The 26,354-nt window shown below is 39.1% G+C and overlaps 1 protein-coding gene across 2 annotated transcripts in view; it reads left to right on the top strand.

The window, feature by feature from the left end:
- sorcs2 (sortilin-related VPS10 domain containing receptor 2) overlaps positions 1–25,826 on the top strand; it is a 445,201-nt gene extending 419,375 nt beyond the window's left edge. Inside the window, exons 15-28 of one of the 2 annotated variants that reach the window (XM_061961135.2) lie at positions 3,615–3,735; positions 6,009–6,142; positions 6,221–6,340; positions 6,596–6,767; positions 6,998–7,184; positions 8,938–9,071; positions 9,154–9,277; positions 9,374–9,486; positions 14,490–14,612; positions 14,674–14,773; positions 14,860–14,898; positions 19,575–19,674; positions 24,923–25,071; positions 25,306–25,826. In XM_061961135.2, the coding sequence (XP_061817119.1) occupies positions 3,615–3,735; positions 6,009–6,142; positions 6,221–6,340; positions 6,596–6,767; positions 6,998–7,184; positions 8,938–9,071; positions 9,154–9,277; positions 9,374–9,486; positions 14,490–14,612; positions 14,674–14,773; positions 14,860–14,898; positions 19,575–19,674; positions 24,923–25,071; positions 25,306–25,370 (1,681 nt within the window). In that variant the 3' untranslated portion in view covers positions 25,371–25,826. The remainder of the gene's footprint in view (positions 1–3,614; positions 3,736–6,008; positions 6,143–6,220; positions 6,341–6,595; positions 6,768–6,997; positions 7,185–8,937; positions 9,072–9,153; positions 9,278–9,373; positions 9,487–14,489; positions 14,613–14,673; positions 14,774–14,859; positions 14,899–19,574; positions 19,675–24,922; positions 25,072–25,305) is intronic. The other variant, XM_061961136.2, reaches the window with a different exon arrangement.
- Positions 25,827–26,354: the final 528 nt, after the last annotated feature.

Below are 26,354 nucleotides of genomic sequence, written 5' to 3'. Positions count from 1 at the left end.
AAGATCGCAATACGATCAAGTCCAACCCTTGGTCCATTTTAGAGCTTGTTTTTTAATTCCCTTAGCATATTCTAAAAAAAACCTCTTTGTTATTAATGACACCTAACACACAGCTAAGTTTTACAGCTTAGGGTACACTATATTGACCTACATAGGATATTTTTTTTTACATCTTTAATCTACAAAATGTATCAAAGAGCCACGACCAAACCCCTTATGGGACATCCTTAAATTTCTCTCTGTGCGGTCCTCAGTGGAAAAAATGTGGACACCCGTGCGGAAACTCCTTAATCCACACACTTTCCTTCCAATCTGTCCGATCAAGTAAGCGAGCCATAGTGCGATCTCCTCTCACTCGACCTCAAGATAAGGTCAGATAAGGCTCCTGACCTCTAATCCGCCTGGAAGGGACTCACAAAGACTGACTTTTCCCAACACTCCCTCCCCGTTCCACAGCGCTGAGCCGCACACACAAAACACACACTCAGGCGACCTATCTGTCTGTGAACAGATAGGACATGTGTGGAGGGCAATTTTGATTTCGGCTTCAATTCCGGGCTACCAAAGTCACAAAGAATACATGTGCAAGAACAAAAAACAGACTGGCCGTCTTTTCTGGTATGCAATGCTGTTGTTGGCAGTCAGACTAGCACATCATTTGGAAATGTTATTATTATTTATTTAATATAATGTATTCTCTAAAGGGGAACTGCACTTTTTTGAGGATTTTGCCTATCGTTTACAATCATTATGAGAGACAATATGACAGATGTATTTTTTTTAATGCATTGTAACTCGTAAATAAAAGCCCACTTACAATGGAGTTAATGGGAGGTCCTCTATTCTGCCCATTAAGCCCTCTAAATAACTATCTAAAAAGTGCCAACAATACTCACAATACAATACTATTTATATTTACTTATATGTACTGTATTAGTAATATTGTTTTGTTTTTTTGCGCTAACGCAGACAAACTGTTTTTAGCAGTACATTGTCTCAGAGAGCTAACAAGCTTGTTGCTGCTGTATTGACGTCATAAGCTGGTGAGCTGCTTTCTCGTCTTGGAGCTCGTGAAAGTTTATTGTAGACCAGAGCTGGGCAAATATTTTGACTCCGCTTATCCGAGGTCGGGTCGCAGGGGCAGCAGTCTAAGCAGGGAAGCCCAGACTTCCCTCTCCTCAGCCACTTCGTCCAGCTCTTCCCGGGGGATCCCGAGGCGTTCCCAGGCCAGCCGGGAGAGATAGTCTTCCCAACGCGTCCAACGTGTCCTGGGTCTTTCCCGTGGCCTCTTACCGGTAGGACGTGCCCGAAACACCTCCCTAGGGAGGCGTTCGGGTGGCATCCTGACCAGATGCCCGAACCACCTCATCTGGCTTCTCTCGATGTGGAGGAGCAGCGGTTTTACTTTGAGCTCCCCCCGGATGGCAGAGCTTCTCACCCTATCTCTAAGGGAGAGACCCGCCACCCGGCGGAGGAAACTAATTTTGGCCGCTTGTACCCGTGATCCTGTCCTTTCGGTCATGACCCAAAGCTCATGACCATAGGTGAGGATGGGAACATAGATCAACCGGTAAATCGAGAGCTTTGCCTCCGGCTCAGCTCCTTCTTCACCACAACGGATCGATACTGAAGACGCCGCACCGATCCGCCTGTCGATCTCACGATCCACTCTTCCCTCACTCGTGAACAAGCCTGGAGGGTTATGATCTTTTCAAATTCAAAGTGTTGTATTTTTCATTGATTTCAACGACATTCACAATTTTCCGGAGAACTCCATGTTCCATTGTTTTCATGCAACCAAAAAGAAAGGCGTCAGAGCAAAGTCTGTCTCAATAGTAATGACTCTGAGCAGGCCTTCGGTTCAACACTTAAGCACTTTTGCCTGACTCACAAGGGGTCCACTAAGGAAGTGCATAGGGTTGTACGGTATATTGGTATAGTTCCCCGATACTAATGAATCATATTCGGTATTATACCGCCTCTAAAAAGTAAGTACATGAGCATATCTCGTCGATACTACTATGATTACATCAATATTTTTTAGCATCACAAAATCTTTTTTCTTTTTAAATAAATTTATATTATGTATATAAACTCAGGAAGACTTTGAATATGACCAATGTATGATCTTGGTATCGGATTGATACCTAAATCTGTGGTATCATCCAAAACTAATGTAAAGTATCAAACAACAGAAGAATAAGTGATTATTACATTTTATCAGAAGTGTAGATAGAACATGTTAAAAGAGAAAGTAAGCCGATAATAACAGTAAATGAACAAGTAGATTAATAATTAATTTTCTTCGCTTGTCCTTAATAATTTTGACAAAATAATAGAATGGAAAATGACACAATATGTTAGTGCAGTGGTTCTTAACCTTGTTGGAGGTACCGAACCCCACCAGTTTCAAATGCGCATTCACCGAACCCTTCTTTAGTGAAAATAAAAAAATAAAAATTCAAATTCAAGACAAAGTTATATGTTTTTGGTCACACTTTAGTATGGGGAACATATTCTAATTAACAAAGACTTAATTTAGAGTTATTTGGTTAGGGCCAGGGTTAGAGGGTTAGGGTTATAAAAAAGGCCATGCCGAATAAGGCATTAATAAGTACTTAATAATGACTAGTTAAGAGCCAATGTTACTAATTTGCATGTTAAAAAGCAACTAATTAATGATGAATATGTTCCCCATACTAAAGTGTTACCATGTTTTTTTACTGGTGCACAAAATGAACTGTGCATGAACATCACCTTGTTCAAAGAACAAAACCAACACAGTGCATAAACTCACAACAAATTACACACCTGCAAATCAGTCTGACTTCTGCTGTTGCCGTATCCGTAATACGCCGGTAGGGAGACGTTTTTATTTACACGATGAGTCGGGTGTGTCTTGACCTCCGCCGAACCCCTGAGCCCGTCTCACCGAACCCCTATGGTTCGATCGAACCCAGGTTAAGAACCACTGTGCACACAATTTAATGCCATGCATACTTGGTCAACAGCGATACAGGTTACACTGAGGGTGCCAGTATCAAAAACTTTAACACTGTTAGAAATATACGCCACACTGTGAATCCACACCATGTGCATATGTCAACAGCTAAATTAGGAGCCTTTGTTTGCTTACTTACTACTAAAAGACAAGTTGTCTTGTATGTTCACAATTTTTTTAAGGACAAACTTGCAATAAGAAATATATGTTTAAAGTACCCTAAGATTTTTGGTTAAAATAAAGCCAATAATGCCATTTTTTGTGGTCCCCTTTATTTAGAAAAGTATCGAAAAGTACCAAAAAGTATCGACATACATTTTGGTACCGGTACAGGTACCAAAATATTGGTTTCGGGACAACACTAGAAATGTATAACAAATTTGAGACCCTTCGTCTTAAACACATTTATTTCTCATTTCTGTATGTTTCATAAAATAAGCAGTGCTATTTGCTGAATCTGCCCCAAATGCAAAATCACACTAAATCTAAACTTTATAAAAGTCCCGCTAAGAAGATGACTGGTTTATTACCCAAAACTGTATTATATTTATTTATTATGCAGATGCAAAGATTATTAGGTATTTGATGCAAATGCCTGCATTTTTCTGCACAGCGTGTTCGGCCACATCAGCTACAGGTCCGACTGGGAGCTAGTCAAAGTGGACTTCCGCCAGTCCTTCCCTCGTCAGTGTGCCGAGTCGGACTACGAGTCCTGGGAGCTCACAGACCTTCAGGTAACACACACACACACTAATGAATGACGCTTTTTTTCATACTTACACTTAGGGTCTGATCTCCGTACCGCCTGCATCACTTTTGCACTTGTTATGAATTACACACGTAGTCATAGTGGATCACCCGTAACACAGCAGCTAATAGTTTACACAGCTTTATAGTTTGCACACGTTATTGCACACGCGTGGTATTTGGACCTTTAATGCTTCGAAAAGCTGTGTACTACAAAATGGTTGTCTTGCTCAAGGACACAACGAACGTGACTAGGATGGCGGAAGTCGGGGATCGAACAAGGAACCTTCAGGTTGCTGGCACGGCCGCTCTACCAACCGAGGGTTCTTTATGATTAGGGACAGAAAGACAACCTAAAACACACGTACGCGGATCGGAATACACACACTCAGATTGATATACAGACACACAAATTAGTAGACACGCACGCAAATTGGATTACATGCGCACAGATTGAGATACACGTTTGCAAATAATTTTGCAATAATACAAAATCCAAAACCAGTAAAGTTGGCATATTGTGTAAATCGTAAATAAAAACAGAATACAATGATTTGCAAATCCTTTTTAACTAATATTCAATTGAATAGACTGCAAAGACAAGATATTTAATGTTCGAATTGAGAAACTTTTTTTTTTTTTTTGCAGATAATCATTAACTTAGAATTTAATGGCAGAAACACGTTGCAAAAAAGTTGGCACAGGGGAATTTTTACCACTGTGTTACATGGCCTTTCCTTTTAACAACGTTTGGGAACTGAGGAGACCAATTTTTGAAGCTTTTCAGGTGGAATTCTTTCCCATTCTTGCTTGAAGTACAGCTTAAGTTGTTCAACAGTCCGGGGTCTCCGTTGTGGTATTTCGCGCTTCATATTGCCCACACATTTTCAATGGGAGACAGGTCTGGACTACAGGCAGGCCAGTCTAGTACCCACTCTTTTACTACGAAGCCTCGCTTTTGTAACACGTGCAGAATTTCAAAACAATTTGAAATGTGGACTCGTCAGACCACAGAACACTTGTCCATCTTAGATGAGCTCGGGCCTAGCGTAGCCGGCGGCGTTTCTGGGTGTTGTTGATAAATGGCTTTCACTTTGCATGGTAGAGTTTTAACTTGCACTTACAGATGTAGCGACTAACTGTGGTTAGTGACAGTGGTTTTCTGAGCCCATCTGGTGATATCCTTTACACACTGATGTCGCTTTTTGATGCAGTACCGCCTGAGGTATCAAAGCTCAAGGGCATTCAATGTTGGTTTTCGGCCTTGCCGCTTACGTGCAGTGATTTTCCAGATTCTCTGAACCTTTTAATGATATTACGGACCGTAGATGGTGAAATCCCTAAATTCCTTGCAATAAATCGTTGAGAAATGTTGTTATTAAACTTTTCGACAATTTGCTCACGTATTTGTTACAAAGTGGTGATCCTCGCCCCATCCTTGTTTGTGAATGACTGAGCATTTCATAGAAGCTGCTTTTATACCAATCATGGCACCAATCACCTGTTCCCAATTAGCCTGTTCACCTGTTGGATTTTTCAAATAAGTGTTTGATGAGCATTCTCAACTTTCTCAGTCTTTTTTGCCACTTGTACCAGCTTTTTGAAACATGTTGCAGGCATCAAATTCCAAATGAGCTAATATTTGCAAAAAATAATAACATAGTTTACCAGTTCGAACGTTAAATATCTTGTCTTTGCAGTCTATTCAATTGAATATAGGTTGTAAAGGATTTGCAAATAATTGTATTTTGTTTTTATTTACGATTTACACAACGTGCCAACTTCACTGGTTTTGGGTTTTCTAAGACACGTACACGGATCTAATACACACACTCAGATTGAGATACACGTTTGGACATCATTTTGCTGCAATAATACTTCCATATTATATTATTATATTCTCTCTATTTGTCTGCACACAAGAATATTGTTCTAATATTTAAAGATGATTAATTCAATTAATTAATCCTCCCAATGAACTCTGCTGTATAAGCGGGGGGCCACAGCAGGGATTAAATCCCATGGAGGGGAGAGGTGGTTTAATATCAGATGAATCGACTGAGGTTGATGGTCGGATCAGACTCCTCTGAATCGAATCGTCAAATCTTCGACTATTTGAAGACAGCCCTAAATCTTAGTAGGTTCAGGCCATTAGAGTTTTGATTGAATGCACTTTTACACTCTAGGTTCTAAGTGTGCATATTCAGACTCAGCCATATACTCAAGAAATGACAGCCTCGTTGTGCTTTTTCCTCCTTAGGGACAAAAGTGCATCATGGGCCAGACGAGGACATACCGGAGGAGGAAAGAGACAGCATTTTGTGTCAAAGGGAAGAGCTACACATCCGCTCTCAGCACCGCATCCTGCCAGTGCACCGAGCAGGACTTCAGCTGGTGGGACAAGCTATGGACCTGTGTGTCGATGTCATACGTATGTTTCACACTAGCGTTGTTTGCATGCGTTGTGTGCAGCGACTACGGTTTCGAGAGATCCCACGCCGAGAGCGAACGCTGCTTTGCTGATTTTTGGCACAATCCAAACCTGCCGCCGGATGACTGCCACGTGGGAAGAACCTACGAGTCTAGCACGGGGTCCGTTCAAAATCCAAAACACGTAAGCTGTGTTTCAATTTGTGCTCTCGACACCCAGCATTCTGAGTGCTTAAGTGCCTTCACACTGAGATGTGCAGCACAATACAAAGTGCTTGTCTGTATCTGGACGTTGCATGCAAATCGGCCCAAAACTGGTGAGCGGAATTGAAACACAGCCACGTATGTATTGCCTTTTGGCTTCCTTTATGTGTTTAGCCTACTTTTAGAGCTGTTTTTGTTTTCTTTTTGCCCCAGGTACCGCAAGGTAGTGTCAAATGTGTGTGAAGGTGGTCTGAACAAGGAGCAAAGTGACAAACAAAGCAACTGCCCTCTGCTGCCCCCTAGAAGGCTGCAAGTGGGCATAAAAGGGCAGATGCCAGCCGTTGCCCCCGGTGATGACATCACATTCATTGTCCACCAGGAGGAGGTAGGTGAAGCATCTACTTTTATTAATAATAATAAATTGTATTTATATTTGTTTATGAATTTGGGCACTTTCATACGTACTCCTAGAATTTCGACTGCATACATTAACTATGGAAGTTCATTTCTGCACTCAAAAATGCTAAGTGGAATATGGGAGTGCGTGAATGAGAGACAGCCTAATTACCTAATAGGTAATTATAGCCCCCCCTCCTTTTCCTTTTCTTCCCCCAGGGGGACACGAGCAGCACCAAGTACCAGGTGGACCTCGGCGATGGCTTCCGGGCCATCTACAGGAACCTGACGGTGACGGATGAACCCATCCAGCACCGCTATGGGAGTCCGGGCATTTACAAAGTTTCCGTGCAGGCGGAGAACATGGCAGGGCGTGACAAGGCCTCCATATACATCCAGGTCACAGGTCAGAGCACAGTTAAGAGAAACGTTATGCTGTGGCGGCCTCTTGTGGCTGCAAAACGCATCACATACATCTGCTGCAATTCCTTTATAGGAGTAGTTCTCAAACTTTTTTTCACCAAGGACCACCTCAGAAAACACTTTCCAATAATGACCAACAATAAAATACAGTAACATAGTAGGCCTAAGTATTCATTAAAAACAAGGCACGTGTTTTATTTAACACGTATATTTAATATGTTGGCCACTGTAACGTTACACACAGTTTGAACAGATACTGTGTTTGAATATTTAATCAGATGATTCCTTGGGCGTACCACGAGATCAGGGGTCGACAACCCAAAACGTTGAAAGAGCCATATTGGACCAAAAATACAAAAAAACCCAAATCTGTCTGGAGCCGCAAAAAATTAAAAGCTGTATATAAGTCTTATAATGAAGGCAACACATGATGTAGGTGTCTATATTAGCTGTAATAGCCTACTATCAAAATTACTATGTGTCGCAGGCTGAAGCAAATCTTCGTTGAGAGAAATGTTGAAATGTAATATTTATTCTACACATTCTTACAACATTAGAAACCATTAGTAAATCAGAGGCTACTTAGAAGATGAGATAACTCATGGAAATTACTGCCTTTTAATGGCCAAAGGTATAGATGTGGTCTGGAACAACATGGCACACAAACTGAAATGCAGCCAATATTACATTCAGATAATATGTCATGAGACATCCATCCATTCATTTTCTTTGGGGTCGCGGGGGACGCTGGAGCCTATCTCAGCTACAATCGGGCGGAAGGCGGGATACACCCTGGACAAGTCGCCACCTCATCGCAGGGCCAACTCAGATAGACAGACAACATTCACACTCAAATTCACACACTAGGGCCAATTTTAGTGTTGCCAATCAACCTATCCCCAGGTGCATGTCTTTGGAGGTGGGAGGAAGCTGGAGTACCCGGAGGGAACCCACGCAGTCACGGGGAGAACATGCAAACTCCACACAGAAAGATCCCGAGCCCGGGATTGAACTCAGGACTACTCAGAACCTTCGTATTGTGAGGCAGATGCACTAAACCCTCTACCACTGTGCTGCCCTGTCATGAGACATGCAAAACTAAATTATAAAGAAAGAGGATAAAAATAAAGGAAATTAAATTAGCTCAAATATACTTACAAATGAGGCATAATGTTGCAATATGTACATACAGCTAGCCTAAATAGCCTCGTTAGCAATCCAACAAGTCAATAACATCAACAAAGCGCACCTTTGTACATTCACGCACAGCATGAAACTTTTGGTGGACAAAATGAGACAAAGAAAGAGTGGAAGATTTTACATATAAACAAACTGTTGCTTCACAGTCCACACTATGGTGAGTTCAAGAACCGCCAAAATTTGTAGGACAAAACGATGTTCACCAAATACCCTCATCCTCAGTGAATCAGTGAAGCATGCACACAAACATATTAACATATTATCAACACACAAACATATTAAACAGTGTTTTTCTAACAATTGGGAAGGTTTGTGTCATGTTTGTCCTCAAACAAAAAACATACTAAAACAAAAAATATATTTTTTGCCCATCTTTTTCCATTTTCAAACCTTTTTTAAAAATGCTCCAGAGAGCCACTAGGGTGGCACTAAAGAGCCGCAGGTTGCTGACCCCCCGCACTAGCATTAAATTATCTGTTAGTATGAATGTATTTTATAAATAATAGTTTTTTTAGATATAACTGTCCCTCATGCAGCACCTCTACAAGAAGTGCACCTGGAAGTGATCCCCATTGCTGGGAGAAACCACCAAGTCAACCTGACGGCCATTGTCCTCCCCGCCGAAGCCAACCTGACTGTCTTCTACTGGTGGGTTGGGGACTGCCTGCAGGTAAGCTTCTTTGAAAGATAGATAAGACTCGACTGAGGGCACGTTCCGATTTTGTTGTTACTAACGTGATGGTGTCACGTAGCCGACGCTGACTTTGCAGAACAGCATGCTGACGAGTTTCCCAGAAGCAGGCGAGATTTCCGTCACCGTCCAAGCCTCCAACGGGAGATCCATGGTACAGGACACCAGAACGGTCCGTGTCTATGGTAAATGATCTTCACCACAGATTAGAATTGAGACTTTTCCCGTTCAATGATCTTGTGGCTCATCTCCGTCCAATGGGATGTCTTTCCTATATGCAGATAACTTCCACGTCATTCCTCTGAGCTTCAGCAGACACCTGGACCGCATCAACCCAAACATTGCAGAGTGGCGAGAGGACGTGGGTCAGGTCGTCACCAAGATACTGGCAAAGGTTAATGAACCACTGTCACCAAAGCTATTGATGATACCTCACAAAATCAAGCAACCCCCTCAAATTTCATTTAACAAGCATTTTTATGACAATATATCAATGTATAATCTTTTTTAAATGTAAACTTAGAGATCAGGGTTGTCATAGTTATTGTTATAGTTAATTAAAGATTATTGGTGGCGTATTTTCTGGCAGGCTGAAATAATGTGTATTGCACCCTCTAACATGTTCTAGTTCAGTGGTTCTCAACCTTTTTTCAGTGATGTACCCTATGTGAACATTTTTTTAATTCAAGTACCCCCTAATCAGAGCAAAGCATTTTTGATTGGAAAAAAAGAGATAAAGAAGTAAAATACAGCACTATGTCATCAGTTTCTGATTTATTAAATTGTATAACAGTGCAAAATATTGCTTATTTGTAGTGGTCTTTCTTGAACTATTTGGAAAAAAGATATAAAAATAACTAAAAACTTGTTGAAAAATAAACAAGTGATTCAATTATAAATAAAGATTTCTACACATAGAAGTAATCATCAACTTAAGGTGCCCTCTTTGGGGATTGTAATAGAGATCCATCTGGATTCATGAACTTAATTCTAAACATTTCTTCACAAAAAAATAAATCTTTAACATCAATATTTATGGAACATGTCCACAAAAAATCTTGCTGCCAACACTGAATATTGCATTGTTGTATTTCTTTTCACAGTTCTTTTTGACAGACATTTTAGTGAGAAACCTGAGCTTGTGCTTCACTGAGTTTATGAACTTACATTCATATTTTGTTGAAGTATTATTCAATAAATATATTTATAAAGGATTTTTGAAATGTTGCTATTTTTAGAATATTAAAAAAAAATCTCAAGTACCCCTTGGCATACCTTCAAGTACCCCCAGGGGTACCCGTACCCCCATTTGAGAACCACTGTTCTAGTTGATAGCCCTCAATACAGAGTGTTTTGCAGGCTGATCATCTATAGCAATATTACATTTTATTACAATAAATAGAGAAGGTTAAGACATTGTCATGCAGCAATATGAATATGATGAACTTGTACAACATGTAATGTACAAAATATCAGAAGCATTTATTCAGGTAGAATTATCACAGGTGACATTGCCAAACATCAAGGCATGATCATAACAATAACACATGTTGTGTTATTAACAGCAACCATGATATCCAAACACGGAAGTGTAGCGCCACTCTCTGAATGCAAGCGCTCCAGTAGTAGGGGATACAAAATCTAAAAGGACACCTGCGCACTGCAGGTCTTTTTTTTTTTAACTGCCAGTGAAAGAGTGCTTATGGTCATTCTGTGTTGGGATGGTTAAACATAAGAACTGTTTAGCATACTGTTTATCTATCTGCAAACAATCAATTAATTATGAGTTAACAAATCTGAGTGTTGTAACTTTTGTTTACCGGTATATATGTATATACAATAAATGGTAAATGGGTTATACCTGTATAGCGCTTTTCTACCTTCAAGGTACTCAAAGCGCTTTGACACTATTTCCACATTCACCCATTCACACACACATTCACACACTGATGGCGGCAGCTGCCATGCAAGGCGCTAACCAGGACCCATCAGGAGCAAGGGTGAAGTGTCTTGCTCAAGGACACCACGGACGTGACGAGGTTGGTAGAAGGTGGGTATCGAACCAGGAACCTTCAGGTTGCTGGCACGGCCACTCTCCCAACTGCGCCGTGCCGTCCCCCAGTATGTAGTACAGGCCAAAAGTTTGAACACACCTTCTCATTCAATGCGTTTTCTTTATTTTCATGACTATTTACATTGTAGATTGTCACTGAAGGCATCAAAACTATGAATGAACACATGTGGAGTTATGTACTAAACAAAAAAAGACGAAATAACTGAAAACATGATTTATATTCTAGTTTCTTCAAAATAGCCACCCTTTGCTCTGATTACTGCTTTGGACACTCTTGGCATTCTCTCGATGAGCTTCAAGCACACCTGTGAAGTGAAAACCATTTCAGGTGACTACCTCTTGAAGCTCGTCGAGAGAATACCAAAAGTGTGTGAAAAAGTAATCAGAGCAAAGGGTGACTATTTTGAAGAAACTAGAATATAAAACATGTTTTCAGTTATTTCACCTTTTTCTGTTAAGTACATAACTCCACATGTGTTCATTCATAGTTTTGATGCCTTCAGTGACAATCTACAAAATAAAATCTAAAAAATAGTCATGAAAATAAAGAAAACACATTGAATGAGAAGGTGTGTCCAAACTTTTGGCTTGGCCTGTATTGCAGGTGTCGCCAACCAGTCAATCGCGATCAACCAATCGATCTTTGGTACCCGACCAGTCGATCCCAACAATATTAGGAAAAAAAATAAGGTATTAATATGACATCAGTCACACCCCCACTCGGAGAGTCTGAGTGAATAACAGGCACGCATTTTAACCCCTGAACACGCCCGTAGGCCTCGCCTCTCTCTCTTCAGCCTCACATCGTCCGCTCTCAACACCGCAGCCACATCCCGCTTCACTCTCTCTTGTCTCGCAAACGCGCGTTGCATGACATGCACATAAATCGTTACGCTGCAACAATGCATTAAGGCTAACTGTTGCAACACATCGGACATTTTCTAGCATCCTCCTGCATGCGAGGACTTGCATTTTGGGGACGCATCATTAGAAGGCACCCACACTTTCTCAGCAGCAATCTACAGGCTTCCTCTCTCCAGCAATGTGGTATATATATATATATATATATATATATATATATATATATATATATATATATATATATATATACACACACACACAATAGACGCCAAAAATGTACATAGTTGACGCGCAGAGGTAGATCTTGCTTTGGTTTTTGGCTGAAACCAGGGATCTTAGGCTCGAAAAAGTTGGTGGCCATTGATGTATTGTCTTCCTGATACAGACATCAAAATAGACGCATTTTAAGCACATTTTGTTCCTTGACCAGGGCCGTAACCAGGATTTGACAAATGCCAAGGTCAAAATTCTGCAACTCCTGCCTTCAATGTAATGTAATTAACAGAATGTAATTAACAGAATACAAGCAGCACAAGAGTTAAAGTAAAATGTAAGTTGTATATCATTGTACTTTGGTATGTGGTTAAATTTAGGTTACATAAATTCAATTATGATTGCCAAAGAAAAAATATGTGGTCCTTCTTTAAATCAGATCATCTCAACCGAAAACAGTTTTATTTCTTTCACATATAGAGTGTGTATAAACACTGCAAAAAGTCAGTGTTCAAAAACAAGAAAAAAATAAAAAATAAAAATTAGGGGTATTTTACTTGAACTAAGCAAAATTATCTGCCAATAAAACAAGAAAATTTGGCTTGTCAAGACTTTCCAAAACAAGTAAAATTAGCTAACCTCAATGAACCCCAAAATACCTTAAAATAAGTATATTCTCACTAATAACAAGTGCACTTTTCTTGATAGCAAAAACAAATATGAGACCATTTTTCTCAATATGTTGAAAAATATTCTTAAATTAAGTAAATGCTAGTGCCATTATCTTGACATAATGATTTGCGCTCAGCATTACATTTCTTGAAACCAGCAAACTTACACTAAAAACTAGTTTATTTTTCTTAATGGAAAGGCAAAAAGGCAACGCTCAGGCAAATCATATTGTCTGGAAATGCATTTTCTCATCGATAACATGACATCATCGCGCCAAGTACATGCTCTTTCAGTCAATTAGTGAGCAAGGAATATTATATATATATATATATATATATATATATATATATATATATATATATATATATATATATATATATATATATATATATATATATATATTTATTTTTATTTTTTATTTTTTATTTTTACAGCCAGGCCCCCGGCCAATTTTTTTTATTGTAATTTTTAAGAATTTATCTGAATGTGCATAAACTATTTCTGTTCAAAATTGTCTTGAAAAGTCACGTCAAATGTTTAAATAGTAACTGTCAGTTTAATTATGAGACACAATTGTGTCAAAGTCATGTTTTTTATTTCATGCTTGAAATAAGTAATGATTACTTTAAAAACATAGTTTTATACTTGTGAGTGTTGATGACACAGCTTTGCAACAGTTAATATTCTAGTTTCAAGCATGTTTTACTCAATATAGGTCATCAAATCTCAGCAACAAGCTGTAATATCTTACTGAGATCATTTAGGACCAAAACACTTAAAACAAGTAAAACACTCTAGCATAAAATCTGCTTATATAGTGAGAAGAATTATCTTATCAGATAAAAAATAAGCAAATATCACCCTTATTTGAGATATTTAATCTTACTTAGATTTCAGTTTTTCAGTGTAAATGGTACTACAATTCACCTGACTGACATGAGAAGTGACAATCAGGGGAGGACTGGGACAAAAATGTGTCCCTTGACTTTTGCAGATAGTGTGCCCATTGATGTACATATCACAACCCCATGACCACTATGCTAAACGATATCCCTCTACATTGTGGAGCCGTGAATAAACTAATGACAACTACACAGTGGGCTGCTTACTTGCTCTTGAAAAGGTACTGCATGGAGTAATTTTTTTTAAGATTTAGGACTGTTTATTTTTCAATAACCCATACAAAACACATTGCAACAAACTTGTAGATCAGCAACGTGGCGTTATTTCAAGAAAGTATAAAATTGGGCGTAAATAGTTAATAAAAACAAATATAGTATTGTTGTTGTTTTCCCGTACTTTAGAGAATTACATTTAGCTATTACACACACCACACCATCATGTTTGCTATTAATTTCATTCAAAGTTTAAGTAAGTGACCGTTTTGAACCATTTATGAATGTTTTAACCACATCCAGGCCATGCTGGAAGAAGGCAGACCTGTACACTGACTACTCTTAAGTGTATTTAGTATTGTCCCTTGAGAAGAGATAATAAAGTGCTTGCTGAAATGTGAGGGCTGCATTAAATGTTTCAAAATGTTACTATTGACTCGTATATTTGACCCTGACCATCAGGTCACAGGTGTGCCCCTGGAGTCCTTGGTTACCGTGGTGAAGGCGGGCCTCCCCACAACAGCCGAGCTGTACGTCCTCCCAGAGGAGAGCGCCCCGGCCAAGCGGAGCGTCTTCCAAGATAAGGTAAACATGTCTCTTCTCATGTGATACGACTTAAAATATGACACGGCATTGTGGTCCGCAGCGTGTTCCCGCCATCATGCAGGCTTTCAAAGACAACAACGTGAGCTTTGTGGTCCGAGGAGGCCTGCAGGTGCTGGTGCTGCCAGCGGACCCAAACGCAGGTACTGGATTTACACCTCTGTGTACTTCATCAGTGAACAAAACATAGGTTTTGTTGTAATGATAATTTGCATGTTTATTTCCAAAGGGCTAAATACTATTGAGTCCACAGCAGCAGCAGAGACTGGTGCGTTAATCAATCACACAATTCTGCTGCCGATTTGTCCTTCTCCTGGTTTTCCAAAGCCTATCCAGTCTGGGCCAATCTGTGCCATGCTCTGCTATTTTAGCCTTGGAATGACCCTTTGAACCCTTACCCAGTGAATGGTGTGAAGGCTGAGACAACCAACTCCTATTATCTGTATTGTTGATGAAAAACCTTCTCTCAGCATTCACATACATTTCTTTTATTCAGAAATGTCTTCTCTCCTTAAGCCACGGGTGCATAAGAAAATGTTAAGTACGCGGTGACCGTTTTGATATTTTTAATTTCGAAAAAATAAAAAGGCTAAAAAAAGAGAGTTGTACCTCAGTTTTCATAAGCCAAAGTTTTAGTATAATACACTTTTAGGCAAATATTTTCACCAAAAATATATGTCCCAGTTTTCATACACTGTCTCGGTTTGAGTACAAGTAAACAGTCTGTGCTTTTTCAATGACCGCATACGGAGCCTAATAAAGTTGTTGCTTAGAGTCATAGTCCAAACATAGTCAACATCCAGAGTGTACTTAACACACCACAGTGCTATGGACAGGCCAGCCCAACAGTAAAGGTTCATTATGGCGCTTGCCGACTGTACTCTGGAACTTTGTAGAGCTGGCATGCATGTGATTGCTTAAACCATGTAGCCAAAGTTCTGTAATCACAAAGTTGTTGCACGTGCATTCTTGGATATAGCACGAGTGCCAGCCCTTTGATGAATAGTATGAGAAACCATTGTTTGTAAGAAAGAAGTCACAGCAAAGTACGTAGTGTTTTTGGATCTCTCCCCAAAAGTCTTCAATAAAGGAAAAGGTGTTGTTAAAGGTTTCCCTACAACCTGCATTCATATTTTATATATATTTTCTTATAGTTTTCCGTGAAACTACAATTGTTCTCCATAAAATCTTGAACAGATCCATTGTATTTACATTATTTCTTATCCAAATCTGGAATAGATGAATAAAAAATAAGAAAAATTTGGTATTTGTACCAATATTTCTATCAAACTCTTGTCTTCTACCGGGGGCCTGGGAGTTTGATGGTTCTGCGTAGGATCTCAGTATTGGGTGGCTTGCAAGTATGGGTCTAAGGTTTTAATCATTGCAAATGATAACATCCAGGTATCGCTAAACTAAGGTATGTTGCCTAGGCAACGTACAACAATAAAACGTAGTGTCATACCAGCTCGGACGTGTGCCTATATCAACAAGGTATACGTCAGGTGTGAGCAAACCAGGACATATTGGCGATAAATGGCGAAGGTCAAAGCTCCAAGTTTATCATGAGATTCAAAGTGAAAAGTTGAGTGTGCTCAACCAGACTTTGTATAGAACAAGGGAGAATTGTTTTTCTGAAATCGCCACAAACCGGAGTAACAACTCTTGTGTCCTGTTTGCTACAGAAACCAACCCTCCAGTTTCACTGCCCTGAGCACTGATTTCTAATTAATATGGCAATATATTGTGATACTTTTTCTAATGATGATTTTTAATGTCTTAATATTGACTACGTGTGTTGATGTATTAGTTCATTTTTTTATGAATTTTCATACATACTGTATATATCAGTAGTGTGCCATCAGGGCCAGCAGGGCCTTCTCTGTTGGCTTACCATAAATCATGATCATAAAAGAATAAAAGTTTATTATATTTTTAATTTACTTTTCAAAAATATGTAAAAGTATTCATCATATTCTCTTCATGTCATATTAGGATCCAGTGTTGCTGTTTTTAAGTTAGAGATGTTATCCAAACAGAATTCAGCTAGCTTGTTGCCAGCGCTGTATGAAGTCTACCAGAGGCCTTCTGAACCAACATTAGCGGCGGTTGTGCGGTGTAAACGAACGGACATTCAGTTAACAGAAATTTACAATAGCCGATCAGATTACGAGTTGTTGACAGTAGCCCATCCAGGTGGCCTTACGTTGAATGTGAATTAGAATTGGATGCTCCCTTGTCACTCCCAAGTTGTGATTTCCGAAAGCAGAAATTGGCACCGGAGCATACCCGGCCAGCGAAGAAATCAGCAGTACTCCCTTTTTTAACCAACAAAGAAGCAGAGCAAAACGTTGATTAGTTGGCTGATATATAAACTGTATTTGCAAGGCCATTTCCAAGAAGGATATTTAAAGAGAAACTAGATCTTGTGAGATGAGGTCGGCCAACTTTGGAAACTAGTTAAGCTGTTCTGGCGGTAAAATGGTTTGGCTTCCACTTACACTCGAATCAACCAACTACGAACGGTACCAATGGCTTATACGGCATAAAATGGCCGTTACAAATATATTTTTTCACATTCAATATGTTTTTTACAATTATTTTTGTTTTGTTTTGTTTTTAAATGTGCCAAAAAATAGCCCGTTTTGTACACTGGTGACAAATTGAGGTGTTTCAATGCCCAGCAGTGCGCAAGTGTGTTTCTGTGTAGTATTTTTCAAGCCGTGGACATGTGGCGACATAAATAATTGTATTTTGAGAGGTATTTATTAAAGTCGGACTAAGTAAGACATCACTGAAGGCCAAGGTGGGAAATGCACGGCCCGCCATGTATATATATATATATATATATATATATATATATATATATATATATATATATATATATATATATATATATATATATATATATACATGTATATATATATATATATATATATATACATATATATATACGGTATATATATATATACAGGTAAAAGCCAGTAAATTAGAATATTTTGAAAAACTTGATTTATTTCAGTAATTGCATTCAAAAGGTGTAACTTGTACATTATATTTATTCATTGCACACAGACTGATGCATTCAAATGTTTATTTCATTTAATTTTGATGATTTGAAGTGGCAACAAATGAAAATCCAAAATTCCGTGTGTCACAAAATTAGAATATTGTGTAAGGGTTAAATTTTGAAGACACCTGGTGCCACAAACTAATCAGCTGATTAACTCAAAACACCTGCAAAGGGCTTTAAATGGTCTCTCAGACCAGTTCTGAAGCCTACACAAACATGGGGAAGACTTCAGATTTGACAGCTGTCCAAAAGGCAACCATCGACACATTGCACAAGGAGGGAAAGACACAAAAGGTTATTGCTGAAGAGGCTGGCTGTTCTCAGAGCTCTGTGTCCAAACACATTAATGGAGAGGCAAAGGGAAGGAAAAACTGTGGTCAGAAAAAATGTACAAGCGATAGGGATCACCGCGCCCTGGTCAAGATTGTGAAAAAAAAACCATTCAAAAATGTGGGGGAGATTCAGAAGGAGTGGACAGCTGCTGGAGTCAGTGCTTCAAGATCCACCACCAAGAGACGCTTGAAAGACATGGGTTTCAACTGCCGCATACCTCGTGTCAAGCCACTGTTGACCAAGAAACAGCGCGCAAAGCGTCTCACCTGGGCTAAGGAAAAAAAGAGCTGGACTGCTGCTGAGTGGTCCAAAGTCATGTTTTCTGACAAAAGCAAATTTTGCATTTCCTTTGGAAATCGAGGTCCCAGAGTCTGGAGGAAGACAGGAGAGGCACAGGATCCACGTTGCCTGAAGTCTAGTGTAAAGTTTCCACCATCAGTGATGGTTTGGGGTGCCATGTCATCTGCTGGTATCGGTCCACTCTGTTTCCTGAGATCCAGGGTCAACGCAGCCGTCTACCAGCAAGTTTTAGAGCACTTCATGCTTCCTGCTGCTGACCTGCTCTATGGAGATGGAGATTTCAAGTTCCAACAGGACTTGGCGCCTGCACACAGCGCAAAATCTACCCGTGCCTGGTTTACGGACCATGGTATTTCTGTTCTAAATTGGCCCGCCAACTCCCCTGACCTTAGCCCCATAGAAAATCTGTGGGGTATTGTGAAAAGGAAGATGCAGAATGCCAGACCCAAAAACGCAGAAGAGTTGAAGGCCACTATCAGAGCAACCTGGGCTCTCATAACACCTGAGCAGTGCCAGAAACTCATCGACTCCATGCCACGCCGCATTAACGCAGTAATTGAGGCAAAAGGAGCTCCAACCAAGTATTGAGTATTGTACATGCTCATATTTTTCATTTTCATACTTTTCAGTTGGCCAACATTTCTAAAAATCCCTTTTTTGTATTAGACTTAAGTAATATTCTAATTTTGTGACACACGGAATTTTGGATTTTCATTTGTTGCCACTTCAAATCATCAAAATTAAATGAAATAAACATTTGAATGCATCAGTCTGTGTGCAATGAATAAATATAATGTACAAGTTACACCTTTTGAATGCAATTACTGAAATAAATCAAGTTTTTCAAAATATTCTAATTTACTGGCTTTTACCTGTGTGTATATATATATATATATATATATATATATATATATATATATATATATATATATATATATATATATATATATATATATACATATACTTTGTGTCAGCTTTGTGTCGTTATCATTATTATCAGTAGGCCTATGAGCATCTCAACTTTTTCTCCTTACAAATTTACGCGTTTTTGTTCTCATAGAAAAAAAGCTTAATTTATAATGTGCCGCAGGCTGCACTTTGAACACCCCTGCCTTAAGCTCTATACTTTCCCCCAAAATATACCTCAATATTTCCCTCAACTTCATATTTTCGGACAACACAAGTAAGGCGGTGTTAAATTTTTTTGATATTTTCTTAATTATCTTATCACCCGCTAGGCCACGGAGCTGCCGGTGGTCCTGGTGTGTGGGCGGTGGCCGTCATCTTCCTGGTCAGCGTCATTGCCACGGCTTCGTTTGTCCTCTACAAGTTCAAGAGGTGAGAGACAGTTTTGTTTTTTTTACGTTTTTTGTCGAACAACCCCCGATGAGGGTGTATCCTAATGAGGCACCAATGTCACTATACAGTATGTGTGTGTTAAAATGCTTCCATTCCCATTCAAACAGCATGTGCTCTCCTCTGCACTGTGATATTTCTGATTTAAATGTAATTTATTCTCTATCTAAATCCGTTATGCATGTTGTCACCATTTGTATTCATGAGCGTTTTTTGTCATTTTAAGTAAATTTTATTTGTTAATCAACAATTTACACCATTATTGAACAGGTCTCCAACCAAGCTCCTTGTACATTGAAGAAAACAAACATAGAATGCCCCAAAATATTGGTAATAATTAGGGTTCTCAAAGTTAGCGTATGTAATTAATTACTAAAGTGTGCGCATTAATCATGAATAATTACAGATTAATCACGCAAGTAATTTTGAATGTACATGTTCCTGCATGACATTCTAAAAATAAAATTACCCGTAATTTATTGTGATTAATTGCGTTTATCAAAATTCAAAGGTGTGAATAATCTAATTTTAAATAATCCTTTGACAGCACTAGTAATATTATAACTAGGGTTGTCAAATGTATGGTGCATTAATCTATTTTAATTGTTAATCTGCCTAAAAAATGTAATGCAGTTAACCCATCTGTAGCGCAGCATAACTCAAAATCCCTGAAATGTCTATGGCAGCACAATTTGGGCAGTTTGTCCAAGTAGTGTCATCGTTACTTGGACGATGGCGCAGGCTGAAATGTGCAGATGATCCGGTAGTGACAGGTTCTAGGGCCCAAAAAGTCAATATGGAAGAAGCTAAACTACACATTGGTCCTCTTGACGGGAAATGTGAGTACAAAAAACCTAATCGGTACAGTCGACCGACATGAATTACTATGCACACTCTGCAGAGTTTTCTTTTCATTGGAGCATTTCCATAATAAAATAGCACTTTGATAACACAAAAGTTGATTGGCAACACTAAATTGGCCCTAGTGTGGGAATGTGAGTGTGAATGTTGTCTGTCTATCTGTGTTGGCCCTGTGATGAGGTGGCGCCTTGTCCATGGTGTACCCCGCCTTCCGCCCGATTGTAGCTGTGATAGGGTCCAGCGCCCCCCGCGACCCCGAAGGGAATAAGCGGTAGAAAATGGATAGATGGATGGATGATAGAAAAGGTGTTTAATAAACACGTCAAGAGCATATATATTCCATTATTTCACCAGCAACCTGGTGATTAATCTGATTTTAAAAATGTACTGTAGAGCAGGCCTGGGCAATTGTTTTGACTTGGGGGCCAAATTTAGAGAAATAAACTTTTCTGGGGACTGGTATATCTATTTTTAGGAACACTAATACAAAACCTCACTATAATGTCTGATCGAATGCTAAAAACGTTATGACAGACCGCCTAAAAAAACGGAATGGAATTTTTTTTTTTTTTATATGAACGATAAAACACTGAATATTGACAAACTATGAATGTCACACCCCCTCTCAATCGACATTTTACAATCAAGCGAAACACAACAAAAATGCAACACACAGAGCAAAATATGAACCTGAAGAGTAAAAATAAAAACCACCTACAATCTGATACATCTAAAATATCACTAAGCTTTAGACTTTTGTTGTAAAAATCTCTTTCCGCGTCTGTCCCTGTTAACCACATTACAGGCTGGCCGATTTGGAAACACTCTGTGGAAACGCTCCCCACCCAAACGCTTGGTGCCTCGTCTGACCTGCTGTGACTTAGATTACCATAGTAACTGGTATATAATACAAAAGCGCAGATTCCAACCATTGAAATATTTTGAGTAGTTCAAGACTTACGGTCATTTGAAAACATCACTGCACATCATAATGGCAGCTACAGTTTCCATCTTAAAGATCTAGAACACAACAACAATCTAGTCCAATAGTTTGCACAAAAAAGTAGTTTTTTTTAGTACCAGTGTCCCTTTATTATTATATATTCTATTCTTTGTCAATTTTATACACCAAATGCAAAAATTAATAGTGGTCACTACTTTGGTGTTTTTGTCATGCGATCAGAGGCTACACATGAAGAACATGAGCATTTCCAACACAATTTCTCTTCCATATTTGTCATTATTGCTTGAGTTTTGATGTCATTTTAACTCTGGTCTGCCGTGCCTTTGGTTGGTAGCATTTGCATTGGAGCTCAAGTTGAACGGAATCGAGTTCACTTGCAAGCAGACCAGAGTTCGAACGACAAAGCGTGGGGTCTGTCCTTTTTTTAGATTAAATTCTACTTACAAAATGTTCTTAATGAACTGAAATTCAATGATCCAAACGACACAAAAGTTGTCCATAGAATGCATCTAATCGGTTGATTGCAGCAATTAATGCGTGCCTTCATCGTTCACTCATCTGTTCAGCCACTTTCCTCTATCCAGAAATAAGCTTAGGATAGCAATCAAAGCTAGTTTTATCCCTCCCATTTCCATTGTGGCCGGTATTATCAGTATCAACTGACGAATGATCAACAACAATGAGCGTGTTTACAAACAAAGTCTACCATAATGGTCAATGGCAATGCATTGTGGGAAATGTAGAAAAATCCAAAGCCCTCTATTAACTCAACTTTGCTCAAACCGCATAGTTGTCGTCCTCCCGCGTTTTACAGAACGACTTCCTGATCCAGACTACATTTCTGGGAAATGTAGTATATAAACATTTAGCAACTAACTTCCTAGTTTACATATATGTATAAATGTATTTAACATTTATTTATCCAGGGTGAGGCAATTAAAAACAGATTATCATTTACATGACAGGGATGTTGAAGTGCGATGATAATCTCTCATTGTCTCATTTTACCAACAAAAATTTCTGCTATAGCTCTTTCCAACAGTTGTGAACTGTTGGAACAATCCACAGAATAGCAATATTTTTTGTTCTTAATGTGCGGGGGTAAATGTGTTCAAACACAAATTAATGTTTAAGATGACAAACCCTTTTCAAGCATCAAACAAACACAGAGAATGTCCTCAATTTGTGGACGGCAGAGCTGACAGCAAACAACAAGGAAGCCTTTGGGAGTATTTTTTCTGTTATTATTATCAATTATTACTAGTATTAGTTATAATGAATTAAAACAGTACAGTAATTTGACAATGAGCTATGAGTGTGTACTTCTACTGGCATCTTGTCATGATCCGTTGCCCGGATCATGTTTCGTTCAGTTAAAGACTGTTTCAGGTTTGTGTGTTCTTGGTTTCCATGGGTGCTGATTAGTTTCACCTGCCTCCGATTAGTGTTCGGGACGCTAAACTGCACCCGGGCACTAATCAGAGCGCTACTTATTCCTGCTTTTCGCCCCACTCAGTCTGGCTGTCTTGTTTGCTTCATGCAACAGTTACGTTTGATGATTTCTTGCTTCTTTGCTCGTGTTTTCTATGCTAAGCTTTTCCGTTAGCTTTGCCATAGCTTCCCGTGCAATCGGCACACATTACTGTTTATTTATATTCATGACTGATTTATGGACAATAAAGCATTGTCTTACCTGCATGCTGCCTCCGGAGTTCCGTCTGCATCTTGGGAAAACGATCCGCGCACAAATATGCGACCCCATCGTGACACATCCAGTGTCTGCTTTTAAGTCTGTACGATAAAACGCATAAAACATCAATACAATATTTGTTTTCCAATTTTTGTTGCAATCATGTACTTTTTTCGAGTTAAGGCAGTTGTCCTCGCCCGCACCACTATTTGAAAAGAACTGGGTTCAGGGAACATTTAAAACATTGATAGCAAATTCAACAAATCACAATGTTATTAAAAAAAAAAAACCCTCACAACATAGCTCAGAAAAAGCTACTGCAAATGTAGGCATTTTAGGCCACAACAAATACAAATATATGCAGCAAAACCCTAGAGCAGGGGTTGGCAACCCAAAAAGAGCCATTTTGGACCAAAAATACAAAAAACAAATCTGTCTGGAGCCGCAAAAAATTAAAAGCCGTATATAAGTCTTATATTGAAGGCAACACATGATGTAGGTGTCTATATTAGCTGTAATAGCTTACTATCAAAATGACTATGTGTCGCAGGCTGAAGCAAATCTTCGTTGACAGAAATGTTGAAATGTAATATTTATTCTACACATTCTTACAACATTAGAAACCATTAGTAAATCAGAGGCTACTCAGAAGATGAGATAACTCCTGGAAATTACTGCCTTTTAATGACCAAAGGTATAGATGTGGTCTGGAAGAACAACATGGCACACAAACAACTGAAATGCAGCCAATATTAAATTCAGATTATATGTCATGAGACATGCAGAACTAAATTATATACAAAGAGGATAAAAATAAAGGAAATTAAATGAGCTCAAATATACTTACAAATTAGGCATAATGATGCAATATGTACATACAGCTAGCCTAAATAGCCTCATTAGCAATCCAACAAGTCAATAATATTAACAAAGCGCACTTTTGTGCATTCACGCACAATATGAAACTTTTGGTGGACAAAATGAGAAAAAGAAAGAGTGGAAGATTTTACATGTAAACAAACTGTTGCATCACAGTCCACACTATGTAGGACAGTAGGACAAAACGATGTTCACCAAATACTCATATTAAACATATTAAACAGTGGGCTTTCTAACAATTGGGAAGGTTTTTGTCATGGTTGTCCTCAAACAAAAACCATACTAAAACCAAAAAAATATTGTCTCCCCTTTTTTTTCCATTTTCAATCTTTTTTAAATATGCTCCAGGGAGCCACCAGGGTGGCGCTAAAGAGCCGTGGGTTGCTGACCCCCGCCCTACAGGGACTGTTTAATTATATATTATTTGAATTATTTACTACAAATAATGTATCTTTGTTCATCTATCAATGCCACGCAGCAACATATAGTGATAGAACAAAGAAATGCTCTTGCACTAGATTACAGAAGGTACATAATTAACTCCTGTATGCGCCTGTTGCCATTTATACAACCCAATACATCACTTTTTGTGACGGGTGTGGGATTTCTGCCCTGAATAGTTGGCATCAAGTTTGCATGTGGAAGTGTGTGATCTGTGGTGTGATCGCATGTTGTTCTTTCCATCCACCAGCAGCACCTCCTGACACCAAAAAGTCACTTGAATTTAAACCAGCACAAAACAAAGAAAACTTCAGCCGCCATCTTACACCAACTCCAACAAAATCCTTCAGTCCTTGGCTCAGGGCTGAGGAGGTCTATCCCCCACTGTTTTTCAGAAAGCTGCCGGGCAGCCGCAGCGTCTACGCCCAGATGCACAATGAGAAGGAGCAGGAGATGACCAGCCCTGTCAACCACAGCGAGGACACGCAGCACATCATCCAGGGCGAGGAGTTCATCGACGACGACTTGGACTCGCAGACTCTAGGTAACGCCAGAGGTAGCTCCGCCTTCCGCTCCCTTATACGGACTACCACTAACCACTGCTACTAAACACCTGCCACTAAAGGTACTGGAAGACTTTGGTATGACTCATAATAAAATTTTTTGCATGAATAAATTAGCCTGCAGTTTTTTTTTTATGATTTAAATCCAAACATTTCCAATCAGATATGCAAATACGCCTGTTTTCCTTTACTATATCGCCCTGTCTTGTTGCTAGGCAACCATTCAGGTGTGGTCCTGAGCGTCAACTCCAGAGAACTCCACAGCTACCTGAGCAGCTGATTGCTGCCATGGCAACGTCCGACCAGCACTTCCTTCTCCTTTTCCTCCGGGATACTCTACTTTTCCAAACGTGGTGGAGGGACTGTATCCACGGGCTCCTTCTTCCAAGGGATGGCAGCCATGTTGCTTTTTAACCACGTCTCGTAACAACACCGGTATGATGCTGAGCAAACTTTGTGAGTTCTTGGGTTGGGGTGTCCAAACTTTGTCTTCAGGGGGCCAGAAAAGGTACGCCAGGCAATATATACCACAGTTATCTGGACCAAACAATAGCTTTGCTATACATGACAGAGCAAATAGTTACAGTAAATTATATTTGACATCATGTTCACAAGTAGGGATGTCCGATAATATCGGCCTGCCGATATTATCGGCCGATAAATGCGTTAAAATGTAATATCGGAAATTATCGGTATTGTTTTTTTTATTATCGGTATCGTTTTTTTTTTGTTTTTTTTTAATTAAATCAACATAAAAAACACAACATACCCTCACAATTAGTGCACCAACCCAAAAAACCTCCCTCCCCCATTTACACTCATTCACGCAAAAGTGTTGTTTCTTTCTGTTATTAATATTCTGGTTCCTACATTATATATCAATATATATCAATACAGTCTGCAAGGGATACAGTCCGTAAGCACACATGATTGAGCGAGCTGCTGTTCCACTAATAGTACTAACCTTTAACAGTTAATTTTACTCATTTTCATTAATTACTAGTTTCTATGTAACTGTTTTTATATTGTTTTACTTTCTTTTTTTATTCAAGAAAATGTTTTTAATTTATTTATCTTATTTTATACATTTTTTAAAAACAGTACCTTATCTTCACCATACCTGGTTGTCCAAATTAGGCATAATAATGTGTTAATTCCACGACTGCATATATAGGTTGATATCGGTATCGGTAATTAAAGAGTTGGACAATATCGGATTTCGGCAAAAAGCCATTATCGGACATCCCTATTCACAAGGGTTACG

The sequence above is a fragment of the Nerophis lumbriciformis genome, linkage group LG05 (genome assembly GCF_033978685.3).
Source record: "Nerophis lumbriciformis linkage group LG05, RoL_Nlum_v2.1, whole genome shotgun sequence".
Classification (NCBI taxonomy): Eukaryota; Metazoa; Chordata; class Actinopteri; order Syngnathiformes; family Syngnathidae; genus Nerophis; species Nerophis lumbriciformis.
Note: the sequence above shows the minus strand (reverse complement) of the source record. Positions and strands in the feature narration are given on the sequence as shown.